Below are 24,426 nucleotides of genomic sequence, written 5' to 3'. Positions count from 1 at the left end.
CAAATAGAGGGCAAGAACCTGCAGTTGCAAAAAAATGAACCGGTAAAAGAAATTTGCACCTAAGGGCTCTTCATTGGTGTCCTCAAGGAATGAGACGCACGCGAGAACTGATGCTCTGGTATGCAATGCATCAAGGACAAATGACAGGGCGAAGATACACCCAGAACACTTTCAGTCCTAGAGCAAATTCGAACGGGAACCATAATCATAGAAACTCATCAGACGCTCAAGCATTGAGTATCAGAAGTAGTATTTTCTCATGAGGAAACTGAGTTTATGCAGGCCCTTATACTTATATACCTAGGCAGAATGAAATAGCATGTAAAAATGCCGAAAGTTAGAGAAAGACGGGTCTTTGTTCCCTCAAAGTCCTACGCATAGTTTTGCGAACTAGGCTGAGCACGAGAGGGTGCTGACCAAAAACTTAAGAGTCAAATCAAAAGGCGGTATTGTTGTGGCAACCTTCTATTTGCAAGAATTCTGGTGATTGCAGAAATCATCGTTCCTCATCAGTCTCTTAATCTATTATCAGCATATAAGCAATTACCAGTTAGAATGTCTGAGACTGAGACTGAATGTAGAGTAGTGAAGAGGTTCTCTGCAACTCTCAGTGGCAAGTTGGTGGTTCATTGGGTAAAGAAGGGCCAGAAAGCCCTGGCTGTGGAATCAATGGAGAGAGAGAGAGAGATGGGATTTCAACAACAGTATACAAGGGATAGGTCTAACTCAATTGACAATTGACGATAATTGCTTCCTAGTCTTTGGGTTATTACCTTTAGGTAATTTAGCGAATTCATGCTACCCTATGCCAATTTGATAGATACGTGTTTCAATCTGTCTCGTCGCAAGGGCAAACTTACTGATTACTCCATGATGTTGTTAACATTTCAACCTCATTCAAAACCAAAAATTTATCAGAGGATTTGAAGCATCACAGACCAGCAGAAATTAAAGATCACAAATGACTCGTGATCGCCAACCAGCAGGAGGGAGGTTGACAAACACCAATCACCCAAACTTTGAAGCCGAATTCTAAAACAGACAATGAAATTGTATTCCTCTAAATCTTTGCCTTACAGGAAGCAGTCAAATAAACATGAATCAGATTAATGAATACAAATCTCAGTCCAAAATGGCAAGTTCAAAAAAGGATGTCAGAACAAAACCTGCCAGGCAACTTGAGGTATGCAGCTCAGACATTCTTCATTTTCTTCACCTTCGAAGGCGGCCATCGGCCCTTCTTCCTCAGCCTTCGCTTCCTAACGAGCCGTTTCCTCCGGAGCCTTATCTTCTTCGCCAATTTCATCCTCAACTTCTGTTCCGCCTTCTCCTGCAGCTTCGACTCCAAGGGCATCTTGTCAACTGGGGCGGCCTCTTCCCTGTTCTGCGACGGAGCCTCGCCACCATCAGCCGGCCCTGCTCCCTCGGCATTGGAATCGGCCCTCACAATTAGCGAACCCCTTTTCTCATTCGGATAGCTAATCGCGCCGAAAGAATTCGGGGGCAGAGCGATTGGTTTGATGTGCAATCTGGAAGCTGAAATACAAGTTCAGAAATTGTCACGGAGCGCGAAAACACAACACAAGAAATGTCATTCTCCTTTCTTCCATACCCATATTAGAGTTGAATACGAGACACCCCCAAACAAACTACCAGGACGCAACTACTCATATCACACCGCCCTTCCGAAGGAAAACACGACACCAATATGAAGCGCACGAAAGAAAGCCCAAGGGAGAAATTCAAACGCACAAGAACAACATTATGCTCTTCACCTCATCTCACTTCTCTTGCACATGTTAGAACACCATCAAGGCCGAGTCTTTCTGCCATCTCTCAACACCCAACGAGAAACCCACGATTCGGTGCAACCAAACGAGAGGAAAAACTAAAAGACCCGCGAAAGAAATCAACACCTGCTTTCACGGCGAGAAACGGAGACGGCGAAGACGACGGCGAGAGCGGAGAGGGAGAAGGGGGAGAGAAAGCGACGACGGGACTGTAGCAGCAGAGCAGCGCCATTCTCTCTTATCTCTCTCGCTGTCTTACATATCACAGCACGAATCGACGAATGATGCCGCTCGCTCGGTGCGTTGTGGTGTTGGGGATAAGCAAAAGCGAAGAGAGCTTCCCGTCTGCGCTGAATTCCTCCGATTCAGTGGATAACGGGGGATGGCCAACGCACAACGAACGGATAGGATGTGTCGTGTCGGGGATGGGATGATACCTTCAGGTTGGGCCTGGGCTTGGTCCCGGCCCATCAGCTGAGGCTTCGGCCTTGTCCTATCTTGCGATGCGGGCCGGCCCGACTTAGATATGTGGTGTAGTCCACCCTCAGAAAAACGCAAAAAAAGAAAAAAAGAATAGAAGGACCTTTTGCTTCTACTTAATTTGCGGCAAACGGTTGTCACCGGGATTTTCTTTTCCCGACTGCGAAAAATGCGAAGGCTGTATTTGATTGTCTAGATTTCCAATCTGTTTGGTGAACCGCGATATTAAAATCGAATATTTTCACATCCTATCCTGTCCATTATTTGATAGGAACTACGTATCACTGCAGATGATTACTTTAGAAAATTTACATGTTAATTGTTAAAACGACGGTATAGATCGGGATACGTAAGAAAGGCTTTCGGGGTGGAGAAAGAAAAGAAATTAGAGTATGACTTTAAACTTTGTTCGTAACATTAGCAAATCGGGCAATCGGAACCAAATCACGAATTGTGTGCCGAAGAATCGTGACGAGATGCGGGCGTAAGCATGAAGTAGCCAACCAGGATCGCAAGGCCCAAGCGAAGCACGCAAAGCGCAGTCAAACTTGACGCTGACACATGGACGGTGACCGACGAATGATCGCGCGACACGCGGCGCTCACCGTCGCTAGGCCTTGAATCTATCTCCCTACCTCCCCTCTCCTCTGTGCATCGACGCCACGAAAAGTCAACACCGCTCCCCTGCCACCCCTGCCTATGCATTTGAAAATTTGCAAGGGCCACCCATAATTGGGCACGATTCAGACACCTTCAGGACCTATGGGCCTACACGGGGATTTTATTTCATTTTCAATGCTTAGCTAAAGTTTACGGCATCGATTTTATCTTTTTTTATCTTTTCATCCGTCTTGCTTTGACTCTCATCCCTTTGTTAGACTTTTACCTTGTCTCTTTACGGATCACGTAAATTGAACCCCACAAGTAAAATACCTAGGACACCACATGTTTCAAAAAAAAAAATCTTGTCTTTTACCCAATTAGAACATTAAAATAATGGATGGAAGGCTCCGATTTAATGGACTTACTCCGAGGGTCCACATTTCAAACACCATCACTGGAAAAGGGCACTCCGGTGTATGCATGATCATGTTCCTGCGAGACTGCTGTTTCAAAGTGGTTCACAGATGTTGTTGTTAAACATCGCCATGTGATAAGTGTAATGGGAACAATGAGGGTGGATTCTGGGTTTGAGAGGAAGAGCAAGGGAGGGAGATGGCATAGGGAACCATTGTTGCCGCCATCCCTAGTAGTGTTCTGCCTGGCTGAGATTGAGAAATCCAAGCACAAGTACAAGTCCAATACCATCTGATGCCAAAGTTTCGTTCTACTTCCTTGTGGAACCACCGTGGTCGGTGGCACCATTGATACCAATGGTGGTCGCTGCTCTGAGATGACCATCCTCTCTCTCTCTCTCTCTCTCTCTCTCTCTCTCTCTCTCTCTCTCTCTCTCTCTCTCTCTCTCTCTCTCTCTCTCTCTCTCTCTCTCTCTCTCTCAGTGCGTACGCGTGTGAGAAGCATCGCAACATGCGGGCACCTGATGGCTAACGATAGGGGTGAGCGGTTCCAGGTTCCACCTGGAACCTATCATCGGGTACAGGTTTCTCATTTTTTTGAATATGGAACTTACTCGTCGGAACCTGAAACCTGGAACCTACCTTATCATAAGTTCCAGGGTCTAACAAGTTTTTTTTTATTTCATCAAAACGAAAATGAACGCCACAATACTGAACAAACTTGTCATTCATCAAAAAGAATACAAAAGACTAGTTTTCCTGATATTACGGTTCAATAAATATAACTAAACTAAGAAGTCATTGTGTGAATCGATATTAGGGGTGAGCAGCTTCATGTTCCGTATAGGTTCACCAATGATAATAGGTTCCTCATTTTTTGGAATTTTGAACCTACCCTATCAAGATTTGATGGTCGGTTCTAAAGTCTACTCAGGTTCCACCTATCAATTGTAGTGAATCATCACCTTTAATGACCACCACTTACTGCTATGATCAATTAACCACAACTTATATTTACACACATGAAGAATATGAAACATTAACAAGTCATAAAATGAAAATTCAGACTAGTAGTTCCAGATAATACACTCATCATCTAACTCCATGAAACACAGAAAGATCACGCGAATATATAAACCAAGAAAAAACACAAAAAAACTTATTTAGGTTTCAGGTTCCAAGTTTCGCCTACCTAGAACTTAAAACCTACCCGTCAAAACAGGTTCCCCAATTTTTGGAACCTAAAACCTGCCTCGCATATATTTGAACTTGAAACCTATAGGTTCCTACTGGTAAGGTTTTATGGTTCCAGGTAGAACCTCGAACCGTGCCCACCCCTAGCTAACGATATTGGCCGTCAACTTACTCTACCAAGATCTAATCTAGGTGGAAGTTTTCCTATTGATCGAGATATAATTTAGGTGGATATTTTCACTCTTATGTCCTGGTGATACCACCTCCGAACGCTATTATAAGGACTTGCGATCGTAGTGGAATATTCGGGTGAAGTTATAAATTACTGAGAAAATTCCAAAAAGGGATCCAAAGTGGAGTTTTTTTCTCAAATAAGGGCCTGAAGTGAACATTGTCTCAAATAAGGACATGAAGTGGCCAAATCGTTTCAAATAAGGGCCTGAAGTGGCCAAATCGTCTCAAATAAGGACCTTTGGCCGGCTGGTGACTATTCCGTTACAGGAAAAGGGGTATTTTAGTCAAGAAAAATTATAAGTATATTTTTTTGATTTTGTTTTACTTTCTTTTTCTCTTCCTTTTCTTTACCTTTTTCTTTTTTTCTTTTTTTCTTCTTCCCTCCCTAGCCGTCACTGCGCCTGGCCGGCGACCTTCGCCGGCATCGGGCGAGGGCCACCCAACTCGCATCGGGCAAGGGTCGCCCTCATCGGCGTCGGGTGAGGGTCGCCTCCCTTAGGCTAGGCGAGTGAGGGCGAGGGTTGCCCTCGCCGGATCTAAGGAGGGTCGCCCTCGCCCGCCCAGCCCAAGTGAGGCGACCCTCACTTGACACCGGCGAGGGCAACCCTTGGCCTCGCCAGCCCAGGCAAGGGCGACCTCTGCCACCCCTGTCAATGGCCGGCAGAGGGAAGAGAGGAAACAAAAAAGAAAAGGAAAAGGAAAAAAAAAAGAAAATTCAAAAAAGTAAAAAGACGAAAATACCCTTTGGCCGATGAGGTCAGGTCCTTATTTGAGACTGATATGGCTATTTCAAGCCCTTATTTAAGACAAAATTCACTTTATACTATTATTTGAGAAAATGAGGGCACTTCCGGTCCTTATTTGAGACAATGTCTATTCTGGGTTCTTATTTGAGAAAATAACTCCATTTCGGGCTCCTTTTTGGAATTTTCCCTAAATTACTGTGCACCGTTCGAGAACTCAATAAAGTATTCTTGTGCTTGATCCTGTATCTAGCATTATAAAATTAGGATACAAGAAATCCAAAACATGTGTTATTCAACTCTACCTAACTTTTTTTTGGTAAGAAAAGGGGGCAGAGCCCGAAAATTACATTTTTGCTGTCCTAATAAACAACCCTATCCGGCTTTATTTCTTGACAACCAAATACAAACTCCTTCTGCACTATTTCCCATTGGGTTCCTCTCTTTAGCCTGTTTTTATATTGTGACAGTTTTCTATTGAGTGTTGCAACTGGTAACAATCATGATGAAATGATAAATTTAAATAAAATATTTTTTTTTTACACGAATAACGTCTTTCGTTATTACGATGCATGTTCGATCGAGCAAGTCGAAAATGATGTATACAGTCATGGCAATCACAAAATCGAGACGGGGATCCTTTTTCTTCTTTACGAGAACCAACCACCATTAACATTGAATTCGGATATTTTCAATGTACGAGCAAACCGATTACAAATCGAAAGGATCAAATTCATTTCTTGAATAGATGACACGTGATTAATCTTATAAAAAAGTCCAACGATCATGTCAGTTTGCAATTCAAATCACTGTGCTTCTTCCTCTAGCGGAGCCGATGTAGCATCAAGAAGAAAAGTCATCCCCTAAAAAATCCAAACCGAGCAAGATTAGCTATCAATCTTGAGAGCGACTTCCATTTGACCAATTCCTACCTCCCATCACCCAGCAAAACTCAGGGTGGATCCATGCCGCGTTGGGACCAATTATCCATTTTAATATCGTCTTTTCAGTCGTGTCCCACAAGCTAATTAGCTAGAATTGATCTATTAACTCCTCGGAGAATGAACTCACCATGCACCGCTACCAAAAGCTATGGGACGAAATTGAAAAAATTGAAAAATTGAGGATTGAACTGACATCTGTACAACAGATTCGGAATTGATCGTGTAATTTTCCCAATAATATCGTGACTTATTATCGATTTTGATCACGTCCTTTCAACCGTACCCTCCGAAACAACTAGCTAGAAGCCATTTTACTATACATCACTCCCTAAAGAAATGATTTATTAGACATGGCCACCAAAGCATGGCTTATTTTTTCAAATGCACGATCAGCACTTACATTCTCGTATATAAATACAAACTACAAAAGTAAAGTAAAGTAAAGTGATGGGAGAGACCGGAGTCAACCACGCTATCACCTAACCCCATGTACATGATCTTTTCATTATGACTTCTTGACTTGAGCGTACCCATGTACATTATCTCTCCTATTATTGTTTAGTTAATTGGGCCAATGTCTTCATGTGTCATAAGTTGGCTAATCAGATCAAATCCCATCGAAGCCTCTTTGCCCTGTTAATTGCTCTCCTTGAATGACCAGTTGGTCGCTGTAATGTTTACAGGGCAAGCTTAGCAAATTGCTGAGGTGAGAGCCGGATTTTGCGATGAATTTGCAAATAGTTTGCTTTTGCTAGATACGTTGGACTAGCGAAAAAGACCGATTCATCAACAAGAAAGAGAATTCAACTTGAGATTCGTTGATAATTAGACCTACCCTTTTCTCATGTTGTTGATGTTTAGCTTGCTCTTTACTTTGGGCGACTTAAAAATGCCGAAAATAGAGCTTTGGTAGAAAGTAAACCGTGCTTGTTAACTTAACAATGTTGCGTAATTGAAAGCGAGATCGAATTCTTTGGAAGAATAACTATCAAGATCCATCTCGAGATAACATCAAGAAATAATACCATTGCTCTAGAAACAGCCCATTATGAACAATAATGCAACTGATTTTATATGGAACAACGAGTGGAATTTCGCGGTCGTTCCTCAGTGACAAGTCCGGTATGGACCGGTCATTAGAACCCTTATCATCGAAGGTGCTGAATACAGGAAACGATGCCTATATGGAGAATTGAGTGCTGAGATTATATTTACTAAACTCAAATGATCTTCCCTACTAAATCATATGACTAATCACTCACCAATTACATATGCTGTGGCTATCCATACGAAGTCCTGAAATATATACGCTTTCTCCAGATGACATTAACATTCCATAATCTTCATTTCTAGCGCCCAACATATTATCAGCAGCCTAGTACATAGGATAAGGACAGAAAGTAAGAAACAAAAGCGCTATCGATCTTGATCAGATGAGTTTCCACGAGTCCAGAGTGGGAAAGCACGCATACGAGTCAAAGCCCAGCCCACCGGCGCCGCCCCCCTCTGCCACCGCCGCCGCCGGGAAACAGAGCGGGCCCTCGGCACCACCGCCTCCGACGCCACCGACCAAGAACGACGGCGGCGTGTCCAGATTCGGCAGCAGGCCTCCGCCGACGGGGAAACGGCAACCGGCCCTCTGCTGCGGCTGCGGCTCCGGCCTCGTCACCGGCGGGCCGAGGCCGTGGGGCCCGCCGAGCTTGACGCCGGTCACCTGCTGCACCATCCGGCGGAAGTTGGCCGCGTCCGCCGCGATGAACGTCGTCTGGGACCGGTTCGAGGACCGCGACTTGCGCTTCTTGCGGGAAGGGCCCGCTGCCCGGGGTCGCTTCCGCGCCGCCGTCTCCGGGTCGAAGCTCGAGGCGGGCGCCGTCGCTTCGGGGTCGAAGAAGAAGGCGCCCGCGCCCGGCGTCGCGGCGGCGAGCGCTTGGGGCTCGGAGAGGGATCGGAGGAGGGACTTGGTGAGGGCCTCGGCGTCGCGGGAGAGGACCCAGCCGGGGTCGACGGAGGGGGGCCGGAAGCCGGGGGCGTCGAGGCTCGCGATGGGGTCAGACGAAGACGCCATGTCTTCTTGCGTTTCTCTCTGGTCAGACTCGGAGCATGCGGGGAACAGATGTGAGAAAGAGAGAGAGAAAAGACTATCAGAGCATTTCCAAGAAGAGATACTGATCCGGGGATGGTGAGATGGGAGTGAAGAGAGTCAGGTAAGAAGAAGAAGAAGAAGAAGAAGAAGCAAGGTCTCTGGTTCTCTCTCTCTCTCTCGCTGTCATCAGAAGAAGAAGATGGAGAAGAAGAAGGAGATGATGATGCAGGAGATGGAGGAGAGAGGTTGGAGCTGTGACTTGTGACTTGCTGTGGAATTTAAACAGGAGACTCTGGAGAGAGAGAGGGGGAGCGATACGTGTCGCTTTCTTTGTCTGTGTTATTGTGTTATTTCTTTTTCTTTTTGGCAAAATTACATAATTCGACTTTTATATATAGTACAAAAAATTCCGAGCATGGAAATTCTTAGGGTCTGTTTAGTAAAGTTTCTGTTTATTTATTTTTTTGTTTTTTTGTTCTCCGGAATAGAAAAAAAATAGAAATCTGTTTAGTTAAAAAATCTATTTTTTTGTTTCTGAAACAAAAAAGTGTTCCTGAAATAAATTTGGAACAGAAACAATAAGCAAAAAAAATCTGCTTCTTCTTTCTGGAACAAGAAAAAAGAAACAATTTTTTTTTCTAGAACCCTCCAAAAACAAGAAACAATCCATCGGCCGCAACCCGCCTACCGTCGCCTCTCGCCGTCCTTCGCCGCCACCTACCACCCGCCTTCCGCCGCCGCCCGCTGACCAACGCCCGCCGGCCTCCTCCCGGTCGCCTCTTGTCATCGACCATTGTTCTACGCCGCTCGACGCTTGTCGCCACCCGCCACCGGCCGCCGTCCTCCACCGCTGGCCGCCGTGCTCCATCGCCCGACGCCGGCCGCCACCCGGCGCTAGCCGCCTCCCGCCAACCACCCGACGCCGGCGATCACCCACCATCGGTCGCCGTCCTTCGCCGCCGCCGGCCACCCACCACCGACCACCATCCTCCACCGTCAGCCATTGTGCTTCACCGCCCGACGCCGGCCACCACCCGGCGCTGGCTGCCCTCGGCCGCTGGCCACCTCCCGCCCCTGGCCACCCGATGCCAACAGTCACCCACCATCGGCCGCCATCCTTCGCCACCGGCCGCCATGCTCCATCGACCGACGATGGCCACCCTCCGCCACCAGCCACCTCCTGCCGCCGCCCCCCGTTGCTGTCACCGCCGCCCGACGCCACCGTGCTCCGCCGCTGACCGCCGTGCTCCACTGCCTCCCGCTGCCGGCCGCCATCCTCTACTGCCGCCGACCACCGTCCTCCGCCCCCCACCGCCACCCACCGTCCTCTGCCGGTAGCCAAGAAGGGAGAAACTCGTCCATGGAATAGAAATGGATCATTCGCGTCCTAAACGCGTTTCTATTCTTTTCTATTCCAGGAATAGAAATTTTGTGCAGTTACTAAACGCTATTTTTTGCTCAGAAACTGTTCCAAAAAATAGAAATAGAAAAAACAATTTCTGATCAGAAATTGTTTCTGGGAACAGAAACGTTGCTATGCAAATCCTTAGTATCAGCCTATTCAGATCCGATTCTTTGATACGTGATTACTTTATATAGCACACTCGGACGAAGAAGTTATGTGCGATTAAATAGACTTCACTGGATTGTACTCTTCTTTCACCCAACGTGTGTCGCTAGCGTTCTCTTCGAAATTTGTTATTGTTGCACTCAAGGCACATTATAAATGATGCGCCATTGACTTCATGAGTAGAGGCTTTTTTTTGGCAAATCAATGGTGAAATTTTTTATCGGAGGAAAGAAGAGCGCAATCTAGTGAAGTCTATTTAATCGCATGTGGAGCGAACACGGCGACCCATGCACCGATGTGAATTCCATATTAAAAATTCGATGTTTCCATCTCTCGGGACTATTCGTGATGAGTATTTCATTACGTACAGACTCTGTCGTTCTCCATCATCGATTTGAGAAAACTTCATTCTATCATTCTTTCCATTGGTGGATCACAAATATAAACCTCGCCCCCGATGTTACATTTTAGTTTAAGTGGACGATCCCGTCACGATTGACATCGCGGTTTTCGAATTTTATAGAAATATGATCTACAGAAATGGAATTGTCCTGTCCAAGCCCGATCAAACCTTACATTGATCCAAACGAATTCTTAAATCGACAAATAGTCGGTGAAGGTGAGACCCGCATAATTATTATTTCGTCCTTTCGTCTCGACCCCAATTATCTCCTCCCATTATTTAATCCTAACCCAAAGTGGGACGCTCGATAGTCAACATTGTCCTCCCCGTGGCATTAGTAAAAAATTTCTGGAAACTCCAAATTTTTTAAAAGGGTCTTTTTTTCTCATTACCCTTTTCGGAAAAAGAAAATGTTTTTTTCGGGAAAAGGCTCCTCCTCCCTCGAACTTAATGATCAAAATTCACAGTGCCACTTCGCACGCTTGGTCATATTATATGCGATGTAATTACTCCATAATGATGATTAATGCAGCGCGAATGGAATCTTACCTAAATTATTCCTGAGGGCTCCGGCGTTCCCGATTCATCCGGACAACTTGCTCGAGATTTCGAATTGAAAACTCAGGAAAGCCTTGCTGCCAAATTGGCAATAATAATGAGTCTGAGAGGTCGTGAGGATTTGATTATGGCGAGGGGAGGATTGCATTTGCATTGACTGACGACCGGGCAAAAGTCCTCCCCACACACAGTACGATCAGCTGTGTATGAATCCTTGTTTATCGTCTGTCTAAGGTTGACTCACTCATCCAACGTTTGTCTGTGCCATGCCCCGATTCAACTGCTGTTTCTTTTCTTCTTTTAATTCTCCCGTCAAAAGTGCAGAAGCATAGAGGAAGGAAACGAAACGGAAAGCAAAGAAAAATATGGAGGAGCGTTTGTCTTTACTGGTACACCGACTAGTGCAACTTAGAGGGCTGGTAATTTCACGTCGGTCGCGCTTTGCTCCTTTGGAAAAATTCTTGACTCGCTATGTCCCGAAGATGTGTTCATAATATGTCTTGTACGAATGTGATTTTACTTTACTCGATGGTTTAAGTTTTGGGGTTCGAGGTTCTCACGTGGCATCGGAACGCTCGTAAAAAAAAAATTTCAAGTCTTGGCACCCCTCTTAAAACTCTTTATTTGTAGTGGCCGGGTTCGTATCGACTTGCTCGCAATTCTAGAGTCATGCCCATTTCACAAGATTGAACTGAGTTGAACACTTGTAAGGGAGTGACTTTATTACGGGAGAGAGTGCTTAGTGCAATTTCATGTCACTTAAAGACGTGATTATAACTGTCTCTTATTTATGTGTACTCTCCGTGCACTTAAAAAATTATAAGTTTGGGTTGAATTTTTTACCATAAGTCGAGAAATTCACGTACATGGCCATTTTGATCCTAATTATCGACGATGATGGAAATTATGACATCCTGAACGGTTATGTTTTCCTTCAACTTGGGGATTTTCTCCCGCCAACCCTTTTTTTTTTTATGTGAGCGTTTCTCCGAACTTCCACATCGAGATAACTCAACACCACATTTTATCATTCGTCAGAATCTTGCCACATGACAACCCAACGCTATCAAGAAAAAACCCTTAACCTTTCGTCTAGATTACACTATCAGATATCGCCAGGCGCTCGTCGTGGTGGCAGAGGGTTTGATGGCCGGGATTGTTTAGCTCTAAGTACCGGGTTCAATACCAAACAAAAACCTCAGAAAAGGATAAACCTCCTATATTATGGTTAAATTTTAGTTGCCCTAGTGATAGAAAAATGTTCAGATTAGAAGACGTGGACATCATCATATGTTTGATTGGTAAGATGTAGGAGTAAATCCAAATGAAACTTGTCGAGAGAGTAAAAGGCAAGTAAGATGGCAAATTTAAGGGAGTAAAGATAAAGAAATTTGTCTAAAGTAACTTCAAGAAAGATAATAACAAAAGAATATGAGTAGATAGAGAAAAGGAGGAAGAAGAAGAAGAGAGGGTAGCGGATAAGAATCCAACGGCGGGAAGTGGTCCACCGTCAAATCCCTCGTGTACGCATCCAAGGGAGGTAAGATCCGTAAAAGGATACGAAAGGGACACCCCCATTTCTAGAAGGCGTATCTCGGAATCTTTTGAAGAGGTCAGAGCGCCAGCGGTGACATCATGGGTCACGTCGCATTATTTAAGGAGGTCGCTCCCAGATATTTCTTCTTTTCCCTAACTAATTTTTTTCTTTTGGTATTAATTTATGGTCGTGTTTCGTTGGAATAATAGCACAAATAATATCTCAACTTTGGCAAAGCGTGTTATTCGATCTCCGAAATTTTAATTTGTTCAATACAGCCTATGAATTTTACCCCGATACATGACGTGGTCCATAAACTTTTAATATGTTCGATGTGATCCATGAATTTTTTGTGAGTGTTTAATTTAGTCCCTGAAATATATGAAAAATTTTCGGTGTTGTTATTCCATTAATTCAAGTTCATGGACAACGTTGAACATTTTTATATAGTTCGGGGTTTAAATTGAACATGTACAAAAAGTTCGGGAATAACATCAGATATTTTCATATAGTTCATGGACTAAATCGAATGTGCACCAAATGTGTGGGGGTAATATTGAATATTTTCATATAGTTGAGGGACTAAATTAAACATGCACAAAAATTTTATGGATCACATTGAATGAATTAAAAACTTAAGGGTCACATTGCAGATTGGGTCAAAATTCAAGGACCATTTGTATTATTTTCCCAATTTTGTTTTACAGATAAGGCTTCGTCGAGGTGCATTGTGAAGGCATTAAGCATAAAATAGAAATCATAGATTGGTATACATTGGTTGATAACTATTTATTGTCTTAAGTTTTTTTAGTGAAAATGGTTCCGACTGAATTTATCATTAGGTTAAAATTTGGGCTCTTTCTTGACGATCTCTCACGATTATCGGACTTTTACTGTGTGTCTATCGGTGCTTATTTCCATCGGTGTTTTTCATTTTGATCATCTATTTAGCTGATTGTTGATTTCACGATATTGAATGCGCTTTGAGCAATGAAGCACAACATCCTAGTTAGTAGCACAGTAGCGAAAAATGGAAGAAGAAGGGCTCGTCGTAAGGAGAATGATCAATCTCTTACCATCTAGAGTCTCGTATATCGGACTTTAAAGGCGACTCTTAGACGATATGGCTTGGGGGCATGCAATTAATAGAGCAGAGACTCGATAGCTAATAAAAAATGTTGCCATAAAAGCTTATTATTTCATGCCAATCACTATTCATCAACACAATAATTGGGCACTATAGTGAGAATCTACGATAATATAGAATTTTTAGAAACATCCAAGCTTTAATTGACTTTTCTTTTTCTTGGAAAATAAATACTATACTAATAATTAAACAAGTATAGGAAATAGGAAAACAATCAAGATAGGGTACAAAATAACATGACTAATGCGTTGATTGAGTTGCTATGTAGAACAAGGTCAACCGGGTGCGGTATAACCAATGCAAAGAATACTTTCTCGTCGTCATACTTTGACTTCTCCCACGCACCAAGTTGCAAGTTGCTCATAATACAATTATTTTGCAGAAGTGATTGAAATTGCATTATACATTCATTGTTTGCACATGAAAAGTTATCGCAGATTATTTTGTAACCGAGTGTTTCGCCGGAAATGCTCCTGCGATGAAATATAATTCACCGAAAGTTGTTTTTCAATTCTTAATGAGAGGAGACCGGGTTCTGTGACTAATTCCGGGCAGGAGATATCCAGACGTGAACAAAGAGCTTGTTTATTTTGATCAGCAACACAAGTTTACCGTGACGAAGTTTGGCTAATAAAACTTTGAACTTTATAAACAATCCGGACAAATCCGTCTAGCTACTGACTGGCGACATAACATTACAAAGTTACTGGGCTTAAAACGTAGAGAACTACATCTCTGGAAACTAAAAATGCAATACTGGAAAGTAAAGATAATCGAAAGACAACATTTTGATGTGTATTCGCGAGAGGATTTTCTGGCTATCGGATAATATTTATACTGTGAGTCTAATAACCGCCTTCTGACACCATATTCAATAACTACCATTGATTTCACTTTCGCCGTTCATCTGATGACATTTGTCCATTAACTGTCATCGATCTTATCTTTTCGTCCTAACATTTGTCATTTTCTATGCAATAACCGTCGTCGATCTCTTTCCTGTCTTGACACATGTCCTTCTATGCACGGTAACCATCATCAATCTCTTTTAGTCTTGACACCCGTCCTCTCCCATGCGATAACCGCCATCGATCTCTTTTCGTCGTGACACTTGTCATTTCCCATGCGATAACTGTCATCAATCTCTTTTTCGTCTTGATACCTGTCCTTCCTCCTTTTCTCATCGACAACTTCAATGACTCGGGCTCCATATAGCAGTTTTCATCGACGACCTTCGGTACGAAAGCTTAGGTGGCACTTGCTTATTCTATGATTCATCGACGACCTTTGGTTCGAAAGCTCAGGTAGTGCTTGCTTCTTCTACAATTCCAATCTTTTCAATTTCGAATTCTCAAATTTCTCGCCAGGATATTCCAATGCTTGCTAGTTGTTTACTTACGTAAACAATCCTTTATGGGTTACGTCACTCCTTGACGATCTTCGCGCATTTGTCTCTGCTACTTTATTTATTTTTGCTGTGGACAGCCTAATTAATTATAGGTGTCAGCACTGCGTTACATCCTATGCCGTTAAGGCGTTGACATGTGGAATTAAGTTAATAGGTACGCGTACTTTTTCATAATCGAAACACGTTGCAGTTGATCTTAAAGAAGTGTAATTGACTTACGATAGCTTTAGTATTTTACTAGTTTTGACGCACAACGTTTTGCCAATGGATATTTCTTTCTTTGGGTAGTACTTAACTTTCATTCAAAAGTCGTTTACTCAATTTAAAAGGCAACGTGCTGCTCATTTATACTTAAAAAATTGCATATTTCGAGTTTGAAGCTTACTATATATTGAGTACAATAGAAAATTCTCCTCATTTCATGTCAAATGTAATTACAATAGTGCTCCGTCTGTCTCGTGAAAAATGAACAATTTAAAAATTATTTTCCTAAAAGCGATCGTTTACAAAATAAATGAACAAGAAATAATTTCATCATCCATGAAAATGTTTAAATATAAATTATCGTTAATAATGAAAATATTTTCAATCGACTAATTATTTCAAGCGATATAAACGATCATTTTTAGGAAAAAAAAGTTTTTCAAATCATTGTTTTCTGCTAAACTAACGGGGCCCAAGATCCAATTGATTTCGCCCACAACTTGGAAGAATGCGAGCATTTTCATATTGGGCCATGATGGGCCCAATAAGGCGATCGTCGACTCCGGCCCGATCCCCGAACCGGGCCGGGCCGGGCCAGCCGGAAATACGGCTCAGAGGAGGTCTGTTTGTCCAGGCGATTAAACATATCCTCCCACCGGAATAGCGCCCTCATCCGCCGCGAAGAAGGCAGCCGCGAACGCCGACTCTGCGCGAGGAACGGAAGGAAGAAGGAAGGAACGCCCTTTCCACCGCTCGACGATCCGGCAGCCGGAGTTCAGGTAACTCGTCCTCTTCATTCAGCTCTCGTTCCCTTCGTCGGAGCACTTGCTGCGGCGACTCGCGATTTCGGCTTTGTTTCGCGAGGCTCTGGTTCGTAGCACGCTTGGCGAATGGCGAGGAATCGGTTCTCGTCGACCTGATTATCGCGCGTTGATTGATGTGATCGGGCGCGAAATCCAGCATGGGATAGGGTTTAGGAGCATCTATGGCGGCTGAAGACCGAGTTCTCAGCGAGAGGAGTTGAGTGCGATTTTTTCGTTTTTCACGAAACTTTGAAGTCGGTGCATTTTGTAGAAGCACGATGAGGGAGAAAGTCGAGGCTTTGCCATGGGTTTGTGTAGTACTACTGTTGTTGTTGTATGTCGCGGAGCTCGGCCGCATAACTATCGAGTTTGAAGAGATGAAGAGTCCTCCTCCTTAGGAGACCATGAAATGTGGGGCCGAGTCTCAGGTAGAGTGTGCTCTAGGAGAGACAGTTGTGCGCTTTTGCGTGGACGGAGACTGCGAATTCAGGTTGCTGTTTAGGGAGGTTTTCCCGGGTGTGCTTTTTTTTCGCAACTGCTCTCTTCCTATGTTGTCTGAACCTAGGAAATTTGGCGAGTTAGGCCGTGACGATGATATTTCAGCACGATGCTCCTCTCTTCCCCCTGGTTTTCTACCAAATTTCGTAGTTTTGATCACGATGCGATTAGCATTTGCTCAAGTTATATTTTTTTTCATTGATGTTTTCTTTCTTTGGAGTGCTTTGCTCCTGCCATTGTTATTGTTGCTGAAGAGCTATCACGATACTAAACGGGTGCTTACAGCTTATTTTCTCCCTCGTGCAACTCAGGTGCTCTGTGGTTATCGTCACTGTTGTTTGACCATCAGCAACATCTTCAGCATCTCTTTTCTTGGCAATATCTTTTGGTTTGAGAGTACATTTGACTGAAGCGGTGCTTACCATGAATAACTATCATGCTCAGCCGCTCCCTCCAGGAGTTCAATCATATGCTCAATATCCACCTAACCAACCTCCTCGGCCATCCACTTCAGCTCCTTCTTATCATTCTGACAATGCTGTGGGACCTCACTATCAATTTGGTGGATTTGGAAACCACTCGTTGCCTCTTTCTCCTAATTTTGTTCAAAACACAAACACTCAAAGCTTTTATCCTTATGCTGCAACACCTCTGGCTAATTTTGCTCAATATGCTCCAAATTTGTCGGGCCAGAACCCTTATGGAATTCAACATGTCAGTGAATCTCACTCTAACATCCTTGCCGATCCAAATTTAACTCCCAAATCCTATGGATCTTTAAATCCAGATGGTTCTATTCACAGTGTGGTCCCAAGCCCTGTTGTTCACTGTAATTCTTCATTCCATAGTAGTCAATCCAATGGCGAACAAACTTCACATCTGCCAACGCAAAGTCCTGTAGTTTACATGGAAGTGCAACAGAAAATGAATTCTGGGGAAGTAAATTACTGTCAGACCAGTGAAGTTAGGACTTCTCAACAGGTCAATGCTCAGCAAGGTGACTCATTGTCTTCGATGTTGAATGGCCCTGAAGAGCAGGTGCCTCAAAAACTAAATTTGAAGGTTGCGGAGATACCCCAGCATATGGATAGTTCAAAGCATCAAGAGACAGGCTCGGTTGATGCAAAGATCGAGAGGTATGATGATACCATGTTCTCAGTTACTCAAGACTCTGGTTTGAAAAATCTCTCTGAAGAATCCAACAGACTGCCAGATAATGCTAGTGCATCTCCTGTTTATGCCAGCAATTTTATTGAAAGTGCTCAGGATATTGAGACTGCCGCTCAAAATGCAGTGCTCCGAGAACAAGTATATATTTTTCCGTTCGTTATTGTTTTTTCGTTTCGTGTTTCACTTTTTCTCCCTGTTTGCATCTTCTTTATTCTTATGGAGCATTGTTGTGATCGAATTTCAGGAAGTTGCGACTCGAAATGTCATACGCAATCAAAGGTGAGCACTCGGCACAACGAGATATCTAAATTATTAACTCAAAACTGTTCTGCAGCTAACCTTCTGTTTATTTAGAGAGGCGAATGTTGCGACTCGACCTCCTGATGACGATGCAGACATCTTCAAAGAACGTCGTGACCCCAATGCCTTAAAAGTATGCATATTTCAAGACTTTGTAGTAGATTATCTTTTATCTATCAAAAAGAAATTCAAGATTCTGTATCATCTATATATCGTATTTTGGTTATTTTCAGCACCTACTTGCATTATTTTTTGTTGTGCACCATCATAATCTTAGAACAAATGTGAATGTGTCAGGAACATTTACTGAGGATGGCATCTGAGCATCGTGCAGAGATGGCTTTAAAGCGGGGGAAGGCTTCCTCTCCTGAAAATGGTAGACAATTTTGTCTTTCGTAAATGGTTAAGATGTTCTATATTTTCCCTTTTTCTTATAGTAGAGAGTTTCCATTTCATCTTTCTACTTTTTGAAGCTCCATAAAGGCACTCTCCGCAGCATAAACAGAGTTTCATGTTTGTGCTTGTCTGAATAATACATGTTTGTTTGTGAAAAGAATTGGCATAGACAGAGTGAGAACTAAGAGGTAGTGAAAATGGGAGTTAAGGAAGAGTGGGATGGAAAAGGAAGCTATTGTATCTTCCTTTTCTTTTGGCAAATTAAACATTTGGTTGAGACCTGCATTTGGCTTTTTTTTTTCCGGATCAGTTTGGCCATCTAGGTTCATATGGATATGCACAGTACCCTTGTTTGAAGTGCCCTCAACCTCGAGGTTCTACTAAAGACAGTAAGAGAAATTAAACGCTAAATTAGATAATTGATGTGAAGGCCAGTCCTGTTAATTAGCTGCTTGCTTGAGTTTGTATTTATCTGATGCTGTTTCGTCTGTTTATGGGACAAACGTCAAATTACATACTCTTTGATTAAAAATTCTCAAAGGTATATGGGGATCAATATGATTGAATTGATCTCTTTGTATTGGTTACAATCATTCAGCTGGTTGGTACCTATTGTAACTGTTGAATATAGATCTACTTCTGATTAAGCTCTCTTTCGATGATGACCTGAAATCTCATTTTTTCTTGTCCACTTAGAAAAGAGACACGGCGTGAATTATCATAGTATAGGCATGTTGACTTGGTAATGTTTATCTTTGTATTTAAGAGTTATGAACCATGGATTACAGGTAATTTAGAAATTGGAAATGGATATGGTGTACCTGGAGGAGGGGCTTACGCTGTTGCTGCGAGGCCCGATGTTACTATGCCCAGTAAGATTAAACAGCCTATACTTTTCAAGTGCAATTCTTTTTTTTATGCTGAAGCTGGTCACATCTCTCTTTCTTCTGATGCTTAAGGACGTGTCGGGAATGAAGAATTGTCTGCTGCAAAAGAATTGCCAGAGTATCTTGAGCAGAAATTGAAAGCACGTGGCATATTAAAGGATAATAAGGCCGATAAGGATCCTGTTGCAGCTGTGAATGTAGGCTGCTGTCACTCGTAGAGTTCTTTTAGTTTTTTCCATTTTCACTTGTTTGCGGATGGAGAATTTTATATGCTTGTCTCTTTGATATTGTTTCTTTTCTTTCTGCATGTCTTTGTTGGTTGAGTGTATTGGAGTTTTCTATTTTTTATGATATAAAATGCCTAGATAAGTTCTGGATTTGCATCTTCTGTTCTCAAATATATTCTGTTGCATATACTCAAACAGGTAATGAGTTCTTTTAACATTTTTATTTATTTATTTTCACTTTCAGAAGTTGGACATACAGTCAGCTCAGATCTCGCGGAGTGGAAGGTTGCCTCCTGGATGGGTGGGTAACAGCTAACCTGTTCATATCCTCTCTTTTGTGATCATTTGTGTAAATCAAGAGCTAAGAAGCATGTTCAATGCACAGAGAATTTAGTTGTAGGATAAACTAGGCAGTGGTTACAAGCACAAACTATTGAATGCAGATTGTAATTATTGTAAGTACAGCATGACATTTTTTCTCTTTTCTGATTGGCCATAGTGTATTAGAAATAGGAAAAACGCGTATGTTCAAATAATTGCTGTGAATGATCCATGATTTGGTAGAAGTCTCTTACATCTCATGGCTAAATCTCTTGCATTATCGGGTGCTTTGGACAATTGTGCCAGCCTTTGGCACGTTGTTGTCTACATATATGCCTGAGACTTTTAAAACTGATTCCCTGAATCTGATGAATATTTATGTGTGAATGCCAAATGCTAGATGGAGGTTTTCTAGAATGTTCTGTGGTCTTTGTGAACTTTACAGTAATCTGCTCCCCATGCTTATAAGGATGTTTCAGAGATCACTGGTAAAGATCTCCAAGTGTTGATAAAATGCATGCATGTATCCACATCCACCAGAGCTTATTTTCTTCTAGTCAGCATGTTTGACAGACATCAAATGCCACATAATGTCAACAAAGGTGTAGGTCATGTATAAACAGCTCAACAATGAAAGCTAGCAAGGTGAAAATGATTCAATGGAGTACACGTGTTATAGCAATTTTTTGCTGCTAGACTAGAATGTTTTTGTTTGGATTGAGAAAACCCCATTATTTCTGAGGACACTGATGGCCATTGCTGATTCATAATCTCTAAGAGTTTAAGGATCGTTCATGTAATGTTGATTTGTCCTCTATTCATGAAAAAAAATTATAGTATGTAAATTCAATCAATATAATCTCAGATTCGAAAAGACTCAGTTGACTGCATTTTGGCTTATCATCATTTCCATCTATTTCCCTGTTTGATGGGCTTTTGGCATAGAGTTATAGGCTACTCTTAAATCACTGCATTGTATGTAAAACTGGAAAAAGATGCAACAGAAAGATGTTTCTGTTCTTTCTTGTTCTTCAAAAAATTTTGATTTTGGAGTTATAATCTTCTTAGAGCTTCTGATTCCGCTAATTACTCACTAATTTGTGTAGATTGAGGCTAGAGACCCAGCAACTGGTGCTCCGTACTATTATAATCAAAGCACTGGGAAGAGTCAGTGGGAAATTCCTCAACAAACTTCTTCTGCTGGCCACTCTCCATCATCATTTTCTCTTCCAGAAAATTGGATTGAGGCATTTGATGAGGCGACAGGTACTTCACAAAATCATCTGACTGTCGACTTGTGGGTTCCTGAAAAATGTAAGATTGATATGGATCCATAAAGATTTGGTTCCATAACACAATTTTTAGTTAGTCATGGCTCATGTCATCTTGATCTTGCCAAAGAGAGAAAGGAGGAGGGGGTGGGAAAGAGGGGAGGGGGGTGGGGGGGTTTGGGGTGGTGCCCTGATGCATTGAAAGGGAAATTGGTTTTTCCAATTCTATTGTGCACATTCCCTGTGTAATTTCTATACCCAATGGTGGAAGTATCAAAGTGGGAAAATAGTTAGTAATATGTTCATTCTGCTCACAAATCTAGATTACAATTGGATACAATATTGTGTTGTGCTAGCTTATCTCTTATCAGTCACCATGCATGGGTCAGATTCCTGGCCTGTTGATTAATGCGTTGGCATGCAAACATTTGTAAATCAGGTTGCCACTTACTGTTGTTTTCAGATTAACCGAATCTTTCTTTACAGGTCATAAATACTATTATAATACGGCGACACATGTATCGCAATGGGAGCGTCCTAGTTCATCTGAGCCGGTTGCTTCACAACATGATACAAGCTCGGTGTCTCAAAGTGCAGCTAACAAAAATTGTGACGACCAGTCATCTCATCTGACGAGATGCATGGAATGCGGTGGCTGGGGACTGGGTCTTGTGCAGTCTTGGGGATACTGCAACCATTGCACTCGGTAATACAAAGTTTATGATCACTGTAATTATTGTGATCTTGCTTTTGTTATGTTGTACTGCTGGAGGAAAAAAGTTACTTTTGAAGAGAGCCTATGGGGCAAGTTTACTGATGTGGTTTGAAAAGATCAACACATTTCTCTCCAACTTCACCCCTTTCTCGACTCATTTGACCATTTTCAACTGCAATCTGCAAGCTGGGAGCTCATTCAATGGGACTTTAGGAAACAAAATTGCTGCTTTTATAGTTCAACACTCTACTGAATGTTGTTGACGGCTAAGACTATCTGTTAATCTATCTTCTATGGGAGCTGTCTAACTGTAAGTAAGGCTCCTTTGTTAATAGTTGGAAGGAAAATGGATTAACTGAATAAAACCTACAAGTGATATATCAGTTTTTCTACAGAGACCTCATAGTTCCAAAGTTTCAATTGAAAGTTCAGATTTGTGATCCTCTTGAAGGATGGCGTCTCTGACTGCTTTGAAGAGACTGGTCCTTTTTAAATGTGGATGCTATTATGCTATCGAAGCCAAGGTGTGGCCTAGTGGTGCCTGCATAAGAGTACTTGAGGGTCCTCGAAAATTTCTCTGTACTCCTTTGAAACTTTTGCAAGTAATCCTATGTTGTGCTCTTGTTTTACTTATCTGGAGCGCTAGCTCATTCTTCCTACTGATGTCTATTCTTTTCAAATGCATCAGTTTAAACACAGTTTGCTGACATACTGTATGCAACTGCACTTTCTACGTGAAGTTTGAAATGAAATTTCTCTATATTTTGTGAACTGCAGAGTTCTTAATCTTCCTCAGAGCCAGTACATATCAAGCATTTCATATAACTATCAGCAGATCAGCATTAATGCAAAAGGAGAAGATACTGAGAGAAAGTCCTCCAAGGACAGGTAATTCGAAATTGGTAGACAAGCTGTGACTGATGCTTGTGATAGTTGCATCATGTTTATACTGCTATTGAACCTTCACCTTTCTTCCGAGCCAGGGCACCAAACAGATTGTTTGTCATTCTTGTGCATATGAACTTAAGCTCATGAAACAGTATCACCTGATTAAGAAAATGAACCTCACTACGTCAATTGAAGCTACATATTTTTCCCTGAGGATTTTTGTTAGGTATGCTCTGCGAATAACATCATATGCTGTCATGATGAGGAGATCTTTCCAGTCTCTAGGTTTCACTATGGCATAACATTAAATTAGCTGGAGTTCTTTTTTTAAATGCATGTGGTCCCTTTCTCTCCCCCCCTTCCAACCCACCCCTACCTCTTCTCGTCAATATTCTTATTGTACATTGGTGTTCTTGTAGCATTATATTAGCTGTAGTTTTGGCGTCCATATGCTTGGATGACAATGTATAAGCAGCTCTTAAGACTTCATGAAATTCATGTAAATGTTGTTTCACCGGAAAAGTAAACAACACCAATTTGGACTCTCAGGTCTGGCTGGAGACCTCCTATAGGAAAGAAAAATAAAAAAGATAGCAGGAAACGTGCCTTTTCTGAGGATGATGAGTTGGATCCCATGGACCCAAGCTCTTACTCAGATGCTCCTCGTGGAGGATGGTATGTGTTTCATTGGTTTTACTGCTGCTTTATGTCTGAAAATGTGGTCATGTGGTGTGGCAAATTTTCCTTGATTTGACTTAAGAAATTGCTGATCTACTTCAGGGTTGTAGGCTTGAAAGGAGTACAACCACGTGCAGCTGATACCACAGCCACGGTACACTACATTGTCGACATCAATGCATTTACTTTTATTCTGCTAGATGAATCCATTTTGCATTAAGGTCAAATATGGAAACTTTTTCTCAGCAGATATCAAAAATGGAAATAGTAGAAATTGTTTTTACTTTCTTCTTCATGGTTAGCCCCGAGGCAGGGTTATTTTCAGCTGATTAAGTAGAAGAACCTAGGAATTGCAATTTTTGCTGTGATTTCATATCCATGAAAAAGAGACATGATCAGGCAAACGTCTGTCCAATGTTGTGGTCTATGAGTAATGATGATTTCATTCATTTGATGTTTTCATCTGCTTGAGTAAGTAACGTGTGTTTTGGTAAATTTCAGGGTCCTCTGTTTCAACAGCGGCCGTACCCGTCTCCTGGAGCTGTCTTAAGGAAGAATGCAGAAATTGCTTCACAAAGCAAGAAACCCAACTCTCGTTATGCACCTATAACAAAGAAAGGGGATGGCAGTGATGGACTAGGCGATGCTGACTAAACTCGGGATATAGTCTCAATCAGATTTAAGTGGTGAAAGAATCCTCAATGCTGCTTTTTGTGTCGCCACTGATGCTTTGGGCGTGTATGCTTCCCGCCTTCAGATGTGCTGGACATGGTTTGGATGACATACTGGCAATGGAACTTTCCTGAGGGTATTTTGCTAAGAAGAGGGAATATATGCCCTTTTACTTTCCAAATACAGAAGCCTGCTAATGTGTCGAGCACGTGTGAAATTGAAGAGGCGGCATTTGAAATGACTTGTTTCTTCATCATAATGCAAGTATAGCCTAGATCAATTGCCTGAA

The 24,426-nt window shown here is 42.3% G+C and overlaps 3 protein-coding genes across 7 annotated transcripts; 1 reads left to right on the top strand and 2 right to left on the bottom strand.

Annotated features, from left to right (window-relative positions):
- Positions 1-948: 948 nt before the first annotated feature.
- On the bottom strand, positions 949-2,180 carry LOC115674581 (50S ribosomal protein 5 alpha, chloroplastic). The gene is made up of 2 exons (XM_030597000.2): positions 1,917-2,180; positions 949-1,536 (listed from the first exon to the last, which is right to left on the bottom strand). Exons 1-2 carry the CDS (start codon positions 2,020-2,022, stop codon positions 1,193-1,195), a joined length of 450 nt encoding a protein of 149 aa, XP_030452860.1. The 5' UTR covers positions 2,023-2,180; the 3' UTR covers positions 949-1,192.
- Positions 2,181-7,586: 5,406 nt separating this feature from the next.
- On the bottom strand, positions 7,587-8,758 carry LOC115674579 (calmodulin-binding protein 25-like). The gene has a single exon (XM_030596999.2). It carries the CDS (start codon positions 8,464-8,466, stop codon positions 7,831-7,833), a length of 636 nt encoding a protein of 211 aa, XP_030452859.1. The 5' UTR covers positions 8,467-8,758; the 3' UTR covers positions 7,587-7,830.
- A 7,210-nt stretch (positions 8,759-15,968) lies between these two features.
- Positions 15,969-24,426, top strand: LOC115674578 (uncharacterized). 5 transcript variants are annotated; one of them, XM_056321588.1, is made up of 15 exons: positions 15,969-16,090; positions 16,924-17,748; positions 17,857-17,920; positions 18,027-18,061; positions 18,137-18,215; positions 18,380-18,458; positions 19,267-19,350; positions 19,438-19,562; positions 19,837-19,893; positions 21,020-21,179; positions 21,671-21,890; positions 22,677-22,787; positions 23,337-23,462; positions 23,568-23,619; positions 23,967-24,426. In XM_056321588.1, exons 2-15 carry the CDS (start codon positions 17,036-17,038, stop codon positions 24,117-24,119), a joined length of 2,058 nt encoding a protein of 685 aa, XP_056177563.1. In that variant the 5' UTR covers positions 15,969-16,090; positions 16,924-17,035; the 3' UTR covers positions 24,120-24,426. The 5 variants fall into 5 exon arrangements, 3 of the variants coding, with proteins under 3 accessions (XP_056177563.1, XP_030452857.2, XP_056177564.1); XM_030596997.2 differs by having other exon boundaries at positions 16,924-17,920; XR_008818958.1 differs by lacking the exons at positions 23,568-23,619; positions 23,967-24,426 and adding an exon at positions 22,883-23,013 and having other exon boundaries at positions 16,924-17,920; positions 23,337-23,363.

Source organism: Syzygium oleosum, unplaced genomic scaffold (genome assembly GCF_021117445.2).
Source record: "Syzygium oleosum isolate NSW1041296 unplaced genomic scaffold, Sole_v2.1 Sole_v2.23, whole genome shotgun sequence".
NCBI classification, from domain to species: domain Eukaryota; kingdom Viridiplantae; phylum Streptophyta; class Magnoliopsida; order Myrtales; family Myrtaceae; genus Syzygium; species Syzygium oleosum.
This window is presented reverse-complemented; position numbering and strand designations above follow the sequence as displayed.